Below are 14,239 nucleotides of genomic sequence, written 5' to 3' on the forward strand. Positions count from 1 at the left end.
TTGTTACTAGATATATGTTTTGAAAAGAATACTGATACAGGAAAGATATGTGAAAACCCAAAGCAGTTGTGCTTTATTGTTAAACAAAATAAGCATTCATTTTGGATTCATTGAAAGATATACAAATTGTGTCTGTTGCATGGGCTGGCATTTGGTTTGACAACATTTGACTCAAAAATAAACTCTGAATATGGAGGAAAATGGTTCAGCAGACCAAACTCCTGCATTGTATAAAACTATTATCAAATACCCAAGTGAAAGAAAACGTGCATTCATTTCAGTTTCCCACATTAAAGTGCAATTTTTTGAAATAGCCTCAAAAATCAAATAATACAGTGCAATAAATCACAAAAGTAAAACCGTGGCACTAAAGTTGGCATCAGGTATAAGTGCACTAGTGTTATTTTCACTCTGGTGAAGTGTGACCAGAGTTAACAGTTGAACAAAGAAATCCACCATTTGCACTAGTTTAAGAAAATGATCATAATATCTTACAATGCAGTTATACATTTTTAATAGGTCTTGCTGACATCGTCATAAAGTGCATAAAGTCTACACAGATTCTTCTACTTTTAGTCAGCATCCCTAAATGAAGTGCACCATGCTATCCTCACATTCTTTGGGCACAGTCAGCTTGTAGTTATGGCAAACCAACTTATAATTCTCTCCACCATTGTTGTCCCAGTATTCAGACCCACAGACTTTGTACTGGATGGCAAACTGTAACACTGCTCCTGGCTGCAGGAATGGAGGAACAGGCAGGTGAAAACGAAATGTATCACAACCGAATTGGCCCCCTCCTCCTTCCCAGGTCTTGGTGACGGTGGACACCCAAGAGGCCTTAGTTTCAGTGCAGCTCTTCCACTCTGTAAATGAATAGCGAGCTGTCACTTCCTTCTCAAAGTCCAAATTGAGGACTTGGGTGATTCCAATGACACCCAGCTCAAAACACAAGACTCTCTCGAGACACACCTTCTGCTCATGGAGACGATGCAGGAATCCCGGCTGGTCGCCAGGTTGTTGGGTAAAAACAGGCTTCAAGTATGGCAGGGATATCTCCAGATGCCTTCCACCTGCCAATTCTGCCCCCATCAACAACCTAAAGGTAACATGATACGGTACAAGTGGATCCTCTCCAGATTTGAAATGCCTGATGTCTTCCAGGTTGACCCCTAAAGAATCAACAAACCTCACACCAACATTTCTGCATTGCTTCTTCTTCTCTGTGGCGGAGGGCAGAGAGTGTGACCGTTGTCGGATGATGGGTTTAGGAGTGGGCTCGCACGAGAGACTGCGGTGGAACTCTTGTCCCTTCGGCGGAGAGACTCTGGGGGTTGGGGGGCGGATTGGAATTGGTTTCTTTACTGCATTAGGTGTGTCAGCTCGAAGCATCTCAGTCAGGTTAACAGTTAAACAGGGCCTTAAGACGCTGCTGCAAGAGGTGGACATCTCCTCTTCAGATTTTGTTCGTTGGATCCTCTCATGTCCAATAAACCAACCTCTATCCATGCCGTGCGAGATCTGCTGGCCTGCTCACCTATGAAGAAAGTTTAATTCCTCATCATGAATGCCACATTCACCCCGACAGTGTTCTCTAATCAAAAGCATAATAGTTGTAACATCAGTGCCCTCTTTTTTACCGAAAAATGCATGATACTGTGCTGCAAATCTGACAAGTTCAACTATGCTGTTGGTGTAAATTAAACACAGAAGCAGTCACAGCAGCGAGAGAGTGGGCGTGTGCGCTGGGAGTACGTGCGTGAATGCATACACCCTACAACACTCTCTCTCAACAATCGTAGCATTACTCAAGCTGCCTTTAATATCATTTCATGAAATAAGAAGTTGACTTCACCTCACCATGCAATGATATGAAGCGTTAGTTACATCTAAGCTGCAGGATGTAGCCTAAGCTTGATCCTCCATTTAAAGAAGTATTTATGAGCTGCGCGTTTCCGTGCGTGATGGAGTCTCCGCTATTGGTCGCAGTCACACGATCTGATCTACAACTGGTAACCACCACCTTCATAGCTCTCCAACACCCATACATGTATGTAGCGTGTTCTCGATGGAGATCTGCTAACATGCGCGCAGTTAACAGGAAGCTGCAGACGCACCAGACGACCACTGACGTTACATGGGAGATCGAGTGATTTAAGATGAACAGTTGCGTTTGTTTAAATTCTTTTTGACTTATTTCCTTTAATACCATATTGGCCGTTTTCCCCATTTTATTGTACACTGTTTATGAATGCGCAGTAAACTACATCAAAGCGTCTGTTTGTGTCGTTTGACACAGCGACTAGCATGCCTGTACTTCAAGTCCCACGATGCAACGCGCATGCCCACTTCGACACAGGCGGCGAGCCAGTCAGCAGCAGGTAAACAAACCTATCTGACTGGGACGCCGAGCCAAACAAAGCGTATGCGCTGCTTGTCCGTGTTGCATTTTTAATGGCGAGGAAGATGACAGTCGTGAGGAAGATGCGTCTGCTGTCACTAATTTTTTAAAAATAATCGCTGAATTGTGATTGAGCAGAGAGGTGGGTCGACGGCGAGGAGAAGGACGAGTTTAATCTGCAGTGAAGAAACGACTGTCGACATCTGCGCATGATGCATTGCAGCACTTTTGTAAAAATGGGTGTTTTTAGCCTAATTCTGAGAATAGAGTATCTGATCCGAGATGTCGGTTGGGTTCTTTAGCTACCGTATCATTTGATTGCGCTGGACTCCAAACAACATCCCCTCTGGCGACCTGCAACATGGGGCCCATCATGCAGGAACGCACAGCATCCACGACACTGAAACGCGTCGTCTCCAAAGAGAAGATTCGGGTAAAAAATACTGAAAACAGCGGACCAGTCACCAGGTAGGCCTCATTTTACAGTGGCGCATTTAAGATAAAATTAAACTTGCAGTATTTTGTCTCAAGCATGCTGTAGGTTATAGGTGAGCCTGATGAGCCGCTATCATGTTTCCACAGTTCAAAGAAAGGTAACAAGATGAAGAAAGCAGTGGGCCAAATGAGAAATGGCCTCCCAGGACCAGGTCAGGATAAGGACACACTGACAACAGTGCAAAGGGTGAGTGAATGACATCCTGGTACATTAAAGGGAGGTAATGTTTCAGCATTAATGTCCTTTGACAGAATAGATTGAACACAGCATGTGTGTTCAGTGTTGCAGCATGTGCTGTGTGCTATGTGCTTCATACAGCTCAAGACAGAAATAATCACACATTTTCCATAATGATTGTTTCACAGGGTGCACAGCCAAAAGGTGGCAGGGTCAAATCTGGCACTGCAAGAAATACAAGCAAACTCTCCAGGTATGTGTGGATAGGGGTGTGCAGTCTTAATGAATGCGTTGCTTCAGGTGCAGTAAATCCCCAAATCCTCAACAGCTTTTCCTTCCTTTTCCTCCTTGTCTGTCTCTTTACAGCCCTGAAGAAGACGGAGATTTGAGGCCTCAACCCCGTACACACTTATCCGTGCACAGGAAAGAGGAGAAACGCGAAAATCAGCGGATGTCACAATGCAGCAATGAGCTCCTCCAAAATCGTGGGGGGATGGGGAAAAATCGGCGAGCCCTCTCCCTGCCTCTCTCCCCAATATCAGGGCTACGACACATGCCAGCACAACCCCTAACACATTCCCCAGCCCCCACCCCAGAGGCACTACAGCAGCACTACAACCAGAAGGATGTCGACACTGACAGCGCCAGTGATCTGTCAGATTCAGAGAGGCTCCCCGTACTGCCCTCCCCATGCACCCCCTGCACCCCTCCTCACCTCAACCTCCGGGCAGAGGTCATCAATAGTAATGACTTTCCCCCGGATTTCCCAGGACCCCGTGGAACTGTAGGTGATGAAGATGAGAGTGAAAAACCCAGTTATGTCTACCCAGACTTTCTGCCTCCTCCCTTCAACAGCTGGAGCCTGAGACAGCTGGCGGTGTTCCTTCACACAGAGGGCCGTGGCGCCCCGCGGCCAAAGCCTGTAGGGCCCTTAGAGAAGTACCTGGAGAGGCTGCTGCAGCTGGAGTGGCTGCAGATCCAAACAGTGCAAGCAGAGAGCAGCCGTCCGCCTGGGAGCCGTCCAAGGCCACAGGGGTTCCCTTCTGCCGCCACCGCTCACCCACCAAGGCCTCACACAGCTCCACCATCCCGACTCAACTCCCCTAAAGGGCTGCGGCACAGCCAGCGAGCCTTTCCATTCACACCTGTCAACAACCCTCCATCACCTGCCTCGGCCCAGCACCAGCACTCCCGCTTCCCAGTTTGCCCTCACTGTCACATTCGCTACCCATTGTGCAATGGAAGTTGCTCTGCCTATGCCTACCAGCGCCACTCGCGGCTGAGCCCACTGCTTGAGCGCAGAGCCAGACCTGGGGCGCCAGCGAAGAGGAGCAGCAGTGAGACCCGAGCAAACTCCACGGAAGGTAGAAGCCCAGGAGGACAAGGCGGAGGAGGAGGAGCCCAGACCCCAGTTAGCCCCTCAGCTGGAAGGAGTCATCTCAGGCACATGCAGGCCTCAGGCAACGCCCGTAAGCCACCCCAGGAATCTGGAAGTAATCCAAACAGCAGAGGTCAGGTGAGGAAAAGCCGCGTCAGAGCTAACTCTGAGACGGATGTGAAAAAAGAGCCTGGTGGCAGTAAAGCAGCTGGTGCAGAGAAACGTGTTTTTGCTGCAAGTAAGAGAGAGGTCCTCACCTCCAAGAGAGTAGAAAAGGACTGGCAGAGGACAGAGGCAGGAGGTCAGGCCTCTAAATCTGCCATGAAAAGAGCTGCTAAAGAGCCGCAGTCTCTCTCCAAAACGCCGCTTAGTAGTAAGCAGAATGGCAAAACAAAAAATGTGCACTTTGTTGCAAAGTGACCCCTGCAGACCTACAGTGTGTTGCTTTACTTAGTGTTTATTTGAACAGGAGCTTGAACCTATGCTTGCTTTCTGTGTGATTTGTGTAATACTAACATGCTCTAACTGTTGTACTGCAGTCTAAATCAGTGGTGTACAGCCTTCAAAAGGTCAAAACTAACAAGAGGTTAAGCTGCTAGAATAGAGAAAAAACAGCAATGAGTTCAAAGCATAATATGACACATGCATAGAACAGAATTATATAAACATATTTCATAGTAAATGTACAGTAAGTATAGAGTCATAATGTTGGACTGTGGTTTGACGGAAGGCTCATTATGACCCGAAACACTAGTAGGATTCTAAAAACAGCTTCTATGTAAATGGAACTCTGTTGCACTGCACCGTCATCCCTCAGTGTGCTACTAATGTTGAAATAGGCGTAAAATAAGCATCTACTGTACCACTGGACAGCTTTCAGCATAAGTAAACCATAGTGAAGTTCAACACAGATCATTACATTTTAGTCATCGAATACAACCATAGCCGTTACTAGTGGACTTCTTGATGTTGGAATGTATTTTGTTTTCATTGCTCTTACTTTACTCGATGTTTGCTTTTTGTCTTTTCTTTGGTGCCTCATGTTTAAGACATACGTTGAAGCATCTTTGGCTGAAAAGAAGGAGGCGCAATAAGTGGTGGTGTTCGGCGGTGATATAATTTGTTCAGATATATTTGTGCAATGGTATTACATTTTTGGTTATAAGGGCTTTTCATGTTTGAACAGCTTGAATTGTAGTCTATGATAATATATTGTATTTTGCATAGAGCTGAGCTCTTTCTACCATTGAAGACAGTGTAATGTTTGCTACGAATGTAAATGCATATTTTTCCAAATTTTATATGCCATAGTTATATTTATGAAAAGTGTTGTGGTTGACTTGTATTTATCATTGTCATTATTATGTTTACATCGTCATGCACAATAAGAAAATATTTAGTAAAAGAGCTGAATGTAACTTAATGTCTACTGTGCTGTACCACTGGCCATTCCTGTGATTCAATGGAATGTCGACACATCATAGCTGTTCAGCTGTAACATGGTAATGTTATACATATCATCATATTCCACTGCACACTTGAAGTCTGTAGAACACTGTGTTTACATTAGAGTGTCTTATTTGTTTGTTGTGGTTTGCCATGTGCACTTGAATCATGGGCGCACTATATTAATGTAAATAATGTGATATGTATTAAGATTGCACCTCTTAACTTACGATCCATGTAAAGTATCAAAGCCATAGATAATGGGCCAGGAGGGGCAATGTTATTATAAATGTGTACATTATATTGACACGCACGCAGAAAGATTGTGGTACTGTATGTATTTTCTCAATGTTGAATGCAAGTATTTGTAAGGCATAGAAATAAATGTTTTGCACTCAAGGGACACTGACCTGTTGTCCATTCTTTGGAACACATGAAGAAATTATACACCGTTCCTAACTGTCTTTATTACTGAGACACTGCTAAAATCCAAAACTTAACCACTTACATTTGTGCTCATTGATCATGCTAATTACTACATTCATAAGAAAAACATTTGTGTACTGGTATATTTGTCTTTGCAGTGGACAGTAATACAATTTTTGCCATAGTTTTAAGGAAATGTGGTTTTCACTCATTAGCAGAATTCAGCTTTGGTGCTTGGAATTTGATCAGATCATCACATCTTGTACATTTCATATACTAATAAATATTACCAATCTTTTTCGTTGTGTTCACTGGAACCCGTCTTGTCCCAGACACATACCAAGTACTAATGTGGTAGCATGTAAAAATTAGTGTGTTACATCCGCTTCTGGCCTGGAAAAGGTTTCAGAAGCCAGCGAAGCTGCTTCTCTCTGTCATTAACACACCCTGCAACAAAAAATAGGCATATACATTCAGCAATTTGTAATAATAGCACAGTAAAGCCTTTTTGAAGGTATACTTTTGCACACATCAGAATGGCTCAACTTTTTGTTGCTTCAAAAAGTTACACAAACATTACCTAAGTGTGTATTGGCAGTGAAACATGAACTGCCAAACGTTTCTAGGTTGACGTCCTCTCTGTAGACAGGCCCATCGTTCCACATGAGATCATAGCCACCCACCCTTTTCTCCTTGCCAGTCAGCCTAATGAGAAAAAAAACAGCATTAATTAGAACACAGCACCAGCACGGCAGAAAGAGACAAAAGGAACTCACTGTGTGTTGTACTGCATTCACCTTCTGATCTGAGGAAAATGGTAGCAAGTTGTTTATTGTTGCTATGACACAATACGTGAGTGTTTCTCAAAGGTGCAGAGAGCCCTCACACCTGATGAGAAAGAGGCCTTTACCTTCCCTCCATATCGACAACGTTCAAAGTGTCCTCCAGCAGGCGGCACTTCATTTCATAATCCTCTTGACTACTGGGTGTGTGTGACGGAGATGCGTTTACCTCAATTAACCACCTGCAAAGAGATGGAGGGTGATGACATTCGGCAAACATTTACTTAGCCTTCTGAGGAACAGCACACACAGGCACAAGCAAGTGAATGAATGATACAATAGTTGTATTTGAGAGGGACACTGTCATTAGTGCGTGTGTGTGTGTGTGTGTGTGTGTGTGTGTGTGTGTGTGATATTATTTACAGCAGAATTATTGCATACCTGTCAGGTTTTTCACATACAGAATGCTGTGCAGATTTATGAGTTTTTCACACATGGCAATTTCTGGAGCCCAACACTAGCAGATTTACTGCTTTGTTTTTAAGTACCCAGGAAAGCAAATGTGTGCCATACTTGCTTGTCTGTGCCTGTGCCACTCTGTGTTTATCTGCGAACATGCAAGCTTTAGTAGATGTTTGCAAGTGAACGTGTATGTGTAGACCATTCGAGCACTTACGGTTTGAGGTTCTCATCCAGCAGAATGTCATACCCATAGAGCTCGAAGCAGTGTTTGTCATTTATGATGACTTTTTGTACACTCTGTAGACTGCGGACAAATATGTTATCCATCTCTTTAAACAGGGTTTCTACTGTCTCCCTGCCATGTTTTGCAGTCAGGTATCTTCGAAGCTGCTGCATCTGCCACTTACATCCCTGTTTGGAGATAAATAAAACAGGAATAAAGAGGAGATAGACTTTGTCAAAGGGGATACATTTCAGGAAACCTGAGAAAATTAAGCAATAACATCATCTGTTGACAGGGTTCTTGAATTACACGCCTTTTCAGGATCATAGTCTGGTGCTGTTTTCTGAACCGCCACATTGGTGAGGTGCATATCTGAAAAGAGGCACTAAGTAAAATCTGGGAACGTTAATGACGTAATCATGCCTTCCACGGGGATGTGGATGAAAGTGACAGAATTAGGAACAACAGCCTCAGAAACTGGGTCAAACCAAGCTATTTAAAAGTGACTTTGCTTGAATATTTCATTAGACAAAAGCTAAACTTGATAATGCTGGTACTAAAAACTCAGAACCAGATTATCACATAAGTATATCAACATTTAAATGAATGAAGTCAAAATATTATGACGGCTAAAAAAGGATACACTTGTCATCAATAGTGCTGAGGGAGAAGCGGGTGCTCGAGAAGCGGGCAAAACCATCTCGATACAGCCAAGCCTTCAAGGGGACATACTAAAACACACATGCACACACACACTGATTCATACATGCAGCAAAATTGACACCATGTCAAAAACATTGTGATTAACGAGGCTCAGTACATACCGATGTGACCAGCACATAGACTCTCAGATCAAATTTCCTGCCTGCGGGGACAAAAAGCATAAAAAGTGCTTGAGCAAGTGAAGGTTTTATCTGCTCATTAATCTTCCTCTTCACAATTTGTCTATTATCAGTTCATGTTATTTGTTAGCACATCTGATTCTTCTGAATTAGATGAATAATAAAAGTATATTTTTCATTCAGTTTAATACCATTAATTAGGTAGGGGTTCTCTATATAGCGTTGTGCCACATAGCTTTCAACTTGAGCTGCATCCCTCTGTTCCTCTGATCGGGGGCCATCCTGTGTAAGCACAATATTATCAGCCTGAATATGTGGGTGTGTATGCAGAATGTCTATTTTTAGTCAATTCATTTATGCCCAATTACTTGATGAAATAAACACACAGTACCTTCTTCCAATCCATGATGTCTTTCAGTTTCCTGAACAGGAAAATGCCTTTCCCTTGAGATTTTGCTACCTAAATAAAGATACCAGTCAATTTTCAGGACTTAAATGCAATTAGGTCCAGACATAACTTGTGTGGGGTTTCTGGGATAATTCAAATACTGAATTAAAGGTAATTATCTTGCACTTATTACATCTGTGGTCTACTTTAGCTAACCGGCTTCATGATCCAGGTGCTGCCAGGGCTTCTTTTGAACTCCTCTACAAATAGATGATATTCGCCGGGCAGTGCAAAGGTGCAGGGAAAGAAATCACATTTGGATGCCTCCATGCGGCCAGCATCCCTTTCAAGATTTTTCCGATATCTTTTGAGGTTTTTCACCATAAGGTTTTTGCGAGTCAGCTGTAACATAAAACGAAGAAATGGAAAAAGACTACACGACATTTGATTTGAAGGATATATTGTACGTGTGGTTATTGCTGCTGAAACCTCCAGTTTATGGTCTGGAAGCATGCTGGAGTGATGCTGCCTCACCTCATAATGGTTGCGAAAGTGGTTTATCCTGACATGTTCCTCCATGTACGAGTGATCAAAATTCTCCCTGAGCCAGCCAACATCACACCAATTGAAGTCCCACTCTCCATCGCTGTGAGAAAAAAAAAAGAGTAGATAATAGATCCAAGCCACAAATATGACAGAGGAGCAAATGAACAGACAATTCTACTCACTCTTTGACCTCAATCCAGCCTGGTCTCTGGCGCAGGACATCCTGTATGGTGTTGAGTAGGCCACATTTGTAACGCACACAACTTCTCCCTTCCCTGATGAGAAATTGTGAGATTGTCACTGTTACCGGTAACGTGACTTTGAATACCTGTTCTTTCACCAACCAAATTAAGAACACTCACCGCTCTTCAGTTTTGGTATAGTCATATGAACCTTTGTATGCAGATGTCTGCAATGGTGAAAAAAGGAAATGAAGATTTAGCTTAATTTCCCGTGGTTTTGAGTACACAGTTAGCTACATTACACAAAAAAAACTAAAACTATGCATCAGTTAGCTACTCCTCTGGTTTGTTAATTGCTAGCTATATGACCCCAGCAACCCTACTACCAAACATCTAGTCTTTAGAGAACTATAGCTACTCTTCATTAACTTATTTGTACGCAGCGCTATCTAACACATATCATATGTATTATCTTGTCAGTATAAAACAAGAGAGCAAAATGAACATACAGTGCTTTCTATTTACCTTGTACTTTGACATGGAGGCGCGCACTACGAAATATTAGAAAGTCAGAATAGAGAACTGTATTAAAAATACGAGTAAGTAATAAGTAGCATCTAGTTAGCAGTTAGCTCTAGCGGTGTTTGAAACTGTTGTCACGGTAACCACAACACCAAATGACAAAGGGGGTTGTCCTAGTGCGCTTTCCGTAGCTGGTAGTATTAATACGCTATACTATATTAGGACGCAACAGTTTGTAGATTTAATCCCATAACATATTAAAGCCAAAAGTAAAGATAGTTTAAATGGTTACATTTTATCAGTAGTGAAATAAGAGTATTCTATGAAAAAGCCGATTGTTTTTGATTGTATTTTTGTATTTTAAGAGAATGGAGAAATCTTCAGATGAAACATGGAAACATGATACAATTTAACATCAACAAAAAATATACATATATCAATTATAAAAATAAAACATCTAGCACACAAATATGACTAAATCAGTATTAGAATAAGGGCAGAATAACTCTACTAGAATGCTTATACGTTTGCGATTACAGTTAAGCCTACTGTGTTTAGTTAACAGCATTAATAAACTGAATAAAAGCTGCCGATGCACTAAAACAGAGCAACTACTCTTTATCGTCAACCTTCAGCATCACCACCTAGTGGCGCCAAAACCCCATGTAACTGAGTAAAATGGTGCCAGTCCTTGTAACATATTAAATTGTTCCTTTTTTCAGCAGTATATATTCGTTCCTTATTTAAAGCAAATAACAGATCTGCTTATCTACCTATTTATGCGTTGTCTGTGTTGACCAATCAGTGCTTTGGATAAGTGAATGGAAGCTAAATATGCCAACTTGCTTCAACTTTGCAAGTGCATAGAGAAAGTTGATTACTCTAACTCCATCCCTTCTCAGATTTGTCTAACTAGGCATTAATCTGTTCCATTCTGTAAATGGTTCATTCCCACTGGTATATGCAATATTCTCAGATAACCAAAAGTATCAAATGGTAATTGTTAAATCAACACAAATATTAATAGGCTACTGTTTTTGTGCACAAATCTGTCGCTGAAACTTTTTTTTTTCAATTTGTAAAGCAGAGTGTTAAATCACTTATCGACCTTTCACAAATAAATATGCACTACTGAGATATTTCTTAAGACAACACCAATATTAATGGATTCATGTTGCAAACTGTCCTGCATGATTTAAGATTACAAAACCCGAGAATGAAATGGCTCAGTGATTGCACCAATGATTTACCATGATGGGAAGATCAGATAATGGTTAATGGATTGTATCTAATTTGTTTATGTTTCTTGCTGAGAGAAGCCCGTCTTGTTTCAGTGTGCCTCACATTCCTGGAAGAAGTTAGCTGGTACAAGCCTCGTTAATCCTTTGGTTGCTTATGTGATAAGTACAGGGTATAGAATTCCCTATTTCTGAGTGACAAAGCATAATAACAGCACAGTCTACAACCCTGATTCCCTAAAAGTTGGGCTGTGTAATTAAAACAGAATGCAATCATTTGCAAAAGAACTGTGTTCACCGACAACAGATTTACAAAGTCTTCCTGAGCCCATGAAGTAACGGTAATTGGAAATGGAAAATGGAAATGGAAATAATGTGCAATGTTCCAAACTGGTGTTTTTGGAGCATTCCGCAACTTTCCCAGTCTTATGTTGCTCCTGCCCCAACTTGTTTGAAACGTGTTGCTGCATCAAATTCAGAATCAGCAGATACTTAGAAAATCAGTGAAGCTGAGGACGTCAAACATTAAATATATTGTCTTTGTGGAGTTTTCATTTGAGGGTATGTCAAAAAGGATCAACAAATGATCACATTTTGTTTTATTTATGTTTTTACTGAGTGTCACAACTGTTGGAGAATTGGGGCTGTATACTCGGTTCATAAAAACATTTAAAGTTATTGTTTTAAATACCTTGTTGTCAGTATTGCACACCTGAGTCAGATTCCTGTGCAAAGCTAAATAAATGTGTAGATTACCACCTTCTGTGCTGACTGATGTGCCTTTCTGTTTCTCAGCCACCCACCACTAATCAAACAATCAGCCATACTTTGGACTCTGACATAAATAATCAGAACAGGTTTAACAGCAGAACTGAATTACGAGAGCTAAACTGAATTTGGATGCATGCTTTGGCTGTGTCCACAAGAACATATGACAGGCCTCTCAGCCTTCGAGCTGATGCAAAATGCAGTCTCAACACCTCTGTGTCATGCAGAGAAGCTATCCAATCAAGTGGTTCATTTGTATGTAATTTTATGGAAATTGATACTGTCACAAAACATATGGTCACTAGAAAAGAACTGACAAGAAAATGCAGTGAAATGCTACTAATATACTAAACGAATATATTTCATTTACAAAACAGCTGGCTCTAAGATGCCATCAGTTCTTTCAAACTTCCACAGCATCAGCCTCAGACAAGAAAACTGTTCACTGGCATCGTTCTTTTTATGCTGTTTGCTGCAGAGAAGATGTACATACATGCATGTATTCGTTTAGGCTCCGTAAGTCACTAAATATTTCCATCCCCTCCAGATCAGCTGTGTACGTCATACCTAATTATGGCTGGTTGGAACAAATAAGAATGTGATTACAGCAATCAATCAACTTTTGGCATCTGGGGGATTTGATTTGATAACTGAGAAACTGTCCAAAAAGATATATAGAAATGATGTTTGGTCAAATCCACTTCTTAACAAACTAGATGAGATCTGAGCGTGAAGATGCGAAGAGACTTAAGGCCTGTTTTTAAAGGCCATCTGAGCTTTTAAGCCAAAGTTTGACTTTCTCAATCACCCACAGTGACTCAGATTTTTGTAATTGTACAGGAAGCACAATTCAAATGACTGAATTGTTCCTTCACGAGTTGCTCTGTCTTCTAAAGTCAAAGTGAGTGATTTCCCAGGAGTTTCCATTTATGTCACAACTGCGGCTTTACAAATACCATTTGTTTTCAAGTTCTTAAACCCTATAATCAATTGAGCCATAGGAGCCTATCAAGGGTCAACCTCTCAGCAAGCTTTATTTTGAGGTAAATGTCCTGCATTTATGTCTGCGTCTGTCTCTTTTGGTTTGGCCATCCCTCTTGCTAATATTTCTGGCTAACCACTGATATTTTTGCCCTTATGCAACATGAAAAAACAACAACAACAACTACAACAACAACAGCTCCATGATCATCAGTATTTTGGAATGGATAACGAATCCATGGTTTTGTCTCTTTTGAACATGTCCCATGTTTTGTATGGATCTGAAGTGAAATCCCAACCTTATCAACTGTCATTTTTAATCCAGAGTTTTCCAGTTTATTCTTTGAAAGGCCCTCTTCGACTGGCTTAGTTTGCCAATGCTGATTTTATCACGGTGTGGGTTTTGCATAAATCTCAATTCCAGCACTCACTGTGAAGCATCCTTCAGGTCAAACAATTTCTAGTGGCTGATAGTCATCAGTTCTGGTTAACCGATTGCTCCTCAACAACAACCACAAGGCAGAGAATCTGTGGGATCCAGGGGCATCAGCTGTTATTCATAGATGCATTTTGCTATATTTAGTGCTCTAAATCTTTGGAGTTATATTCAGTTTGAGGGAAAGTTCAGCTCCGCCACAGATCTTTCTGCAGAGCTTTAGTATACTCCATTCAAACACCTCTGCTCTGTCATTGATTCAGGTCAAGGAAGCAAAGGCAAGTAGGGGTACAAGCATGAAAAGGGCCGTGGGACTGAGTCGACACATGCCATCTGTACACTGTAATGTGCCAGCAAGTGGCATAGTTTGAGGTTAAACCTACCACTGTGACATGACAGATTGATTCTGTCCTGTATACCATTGCTCTATATACTTAACTACAAAGAATGTGTAAATGTAAGTGACAAACTATCAGGAAATGATTGCCTTTAAGTGTTTCTGCACAAGATATACATGATCATACAGAGATTAAGATGGTCTTTAT

At 41.6% G+C, this 14,239-nt stretch overlaps 3 protein-coding genes across 4 annotated transcripts; 1 reads left to right on the forward strand and 2 right to left on the reverse strand.

Moving 5' to 3' along the window:
• Nucleotides 1–50: 50 nt before the first annotated feature.
• On the reverse strand, nucleotides 51–2,107 carry ppp1r3da (protein phosphatase 1, regulatory subunit 3Da). Of its 2 annotated transcripts, none has more exons than XM_076740961.1 (2): nucleotides 1,861–2,107; nucleotides 51–1,537 (listed from the first exon to the last, which is right to left on the reverse strand). In XM_076740961.1, the coding sequence occupies exon 2, from the start codon at nucleotides 1,507–1,509 to the stop codon at nucleotides 586–588; it is 924 nt and encodes a 307-aa protein (XP_076597076.1). In that variant the 5' UTR covers nucleotides 1,510–1,537; nucleotides 1,861–2,107; the 3' UTR covers nucleotides 51–585. The 2 variants fall into 2 exon arrangements, with proteins under 2 accessions (XP_076597076.1, XP_076597075.1); XM_076740960.1 differs by having other exon boundaries at nucleotides 51–1,532; nucleotides 1,856–2,078.
• A 248-nt stretch (nucleotides 2,108–2,355) lies between these two features.
• Nucleotides 2,356–6,297, forward strand: fam217ba (family with sequence similarity 217 member Ba). The gene is made up of 4 exons (XM_076740958.1): nucleotides 2,356–2,869; nucleotides 2,984–3,083; nucleotides 3,263–3,327; nucleotides 3,441–6,297. The coding sequence occupies exons 1-4, from the start codon at nucleotides 2,763–2,765 to the stop codon at nucleotides 4,870–4,872; spliced, it is 1,704 nt and encodes a 567-aa protein (XP_076597073.1). The 5' UTR covers nucleotides 2,356–2,762; the 3' UTR covers nucleotides 4,873–6,297.
• A 47-nt stretch (nucleotides 6,298–6,344) lies between these two features.
• ttll9 (tubulin tyrosine ligase-like family, member 9) lies at nucleotides 6,345–10,400 on the reverse strand. The gene is made up of 14 exons (XM_076740962.1): nucleotides 10,275–10,400; nucleotides 9,930–9,976; nucleotides 9,750–9,842; nucleotides 9,556–9,667; nucleotides 9,238–9,423; nucleotides 9,025–9,093; nucleotides 8,825–8,915; nucleotides 8,616–8,656; nucleotides 8,435–8,522; nucleotides 8,105–8,163; nucleotides 7,783–7,979; nucleotides 7,235–7,348; nucleotides 6,905–7,029; nucleotides 6,345–6,771 (listed from the first exon to the last, which is right to left on the reverse strand). Exons 1-14 carry the CDS (start codon nucleotides 10,287–10,289, stop codon nucleotides 6,701–6,703), a joined length of 1,308 nt encoding a protein of 435 aa, XP_076597077.1. The 5' UTR covers nucleotides 10,290–10,400; the 3' UTR covers nucleotides 6,345–6,700.
• Between the last annotated feature and the right edge of the window lie 3,839 nt (nucleotides 10,401–14,239).

This window comes from Chaetodon auriga, chromosome 10 (genome assembly GCF_051107435.1).
Source record: "Chaetodon auriga isolate fChaAug3 chromosome 10, fChaAug3.hap1, whole genome shotgun sequence".
In the NCBI taxonomy this organism is placed as follows: domain Eukaryota; kingdom Metazoa; phylum Chordata; class Actinopteri; order Chaetodontiformes; family Chaetodontidae; genus Chaetodon; species Chaetodon auriga.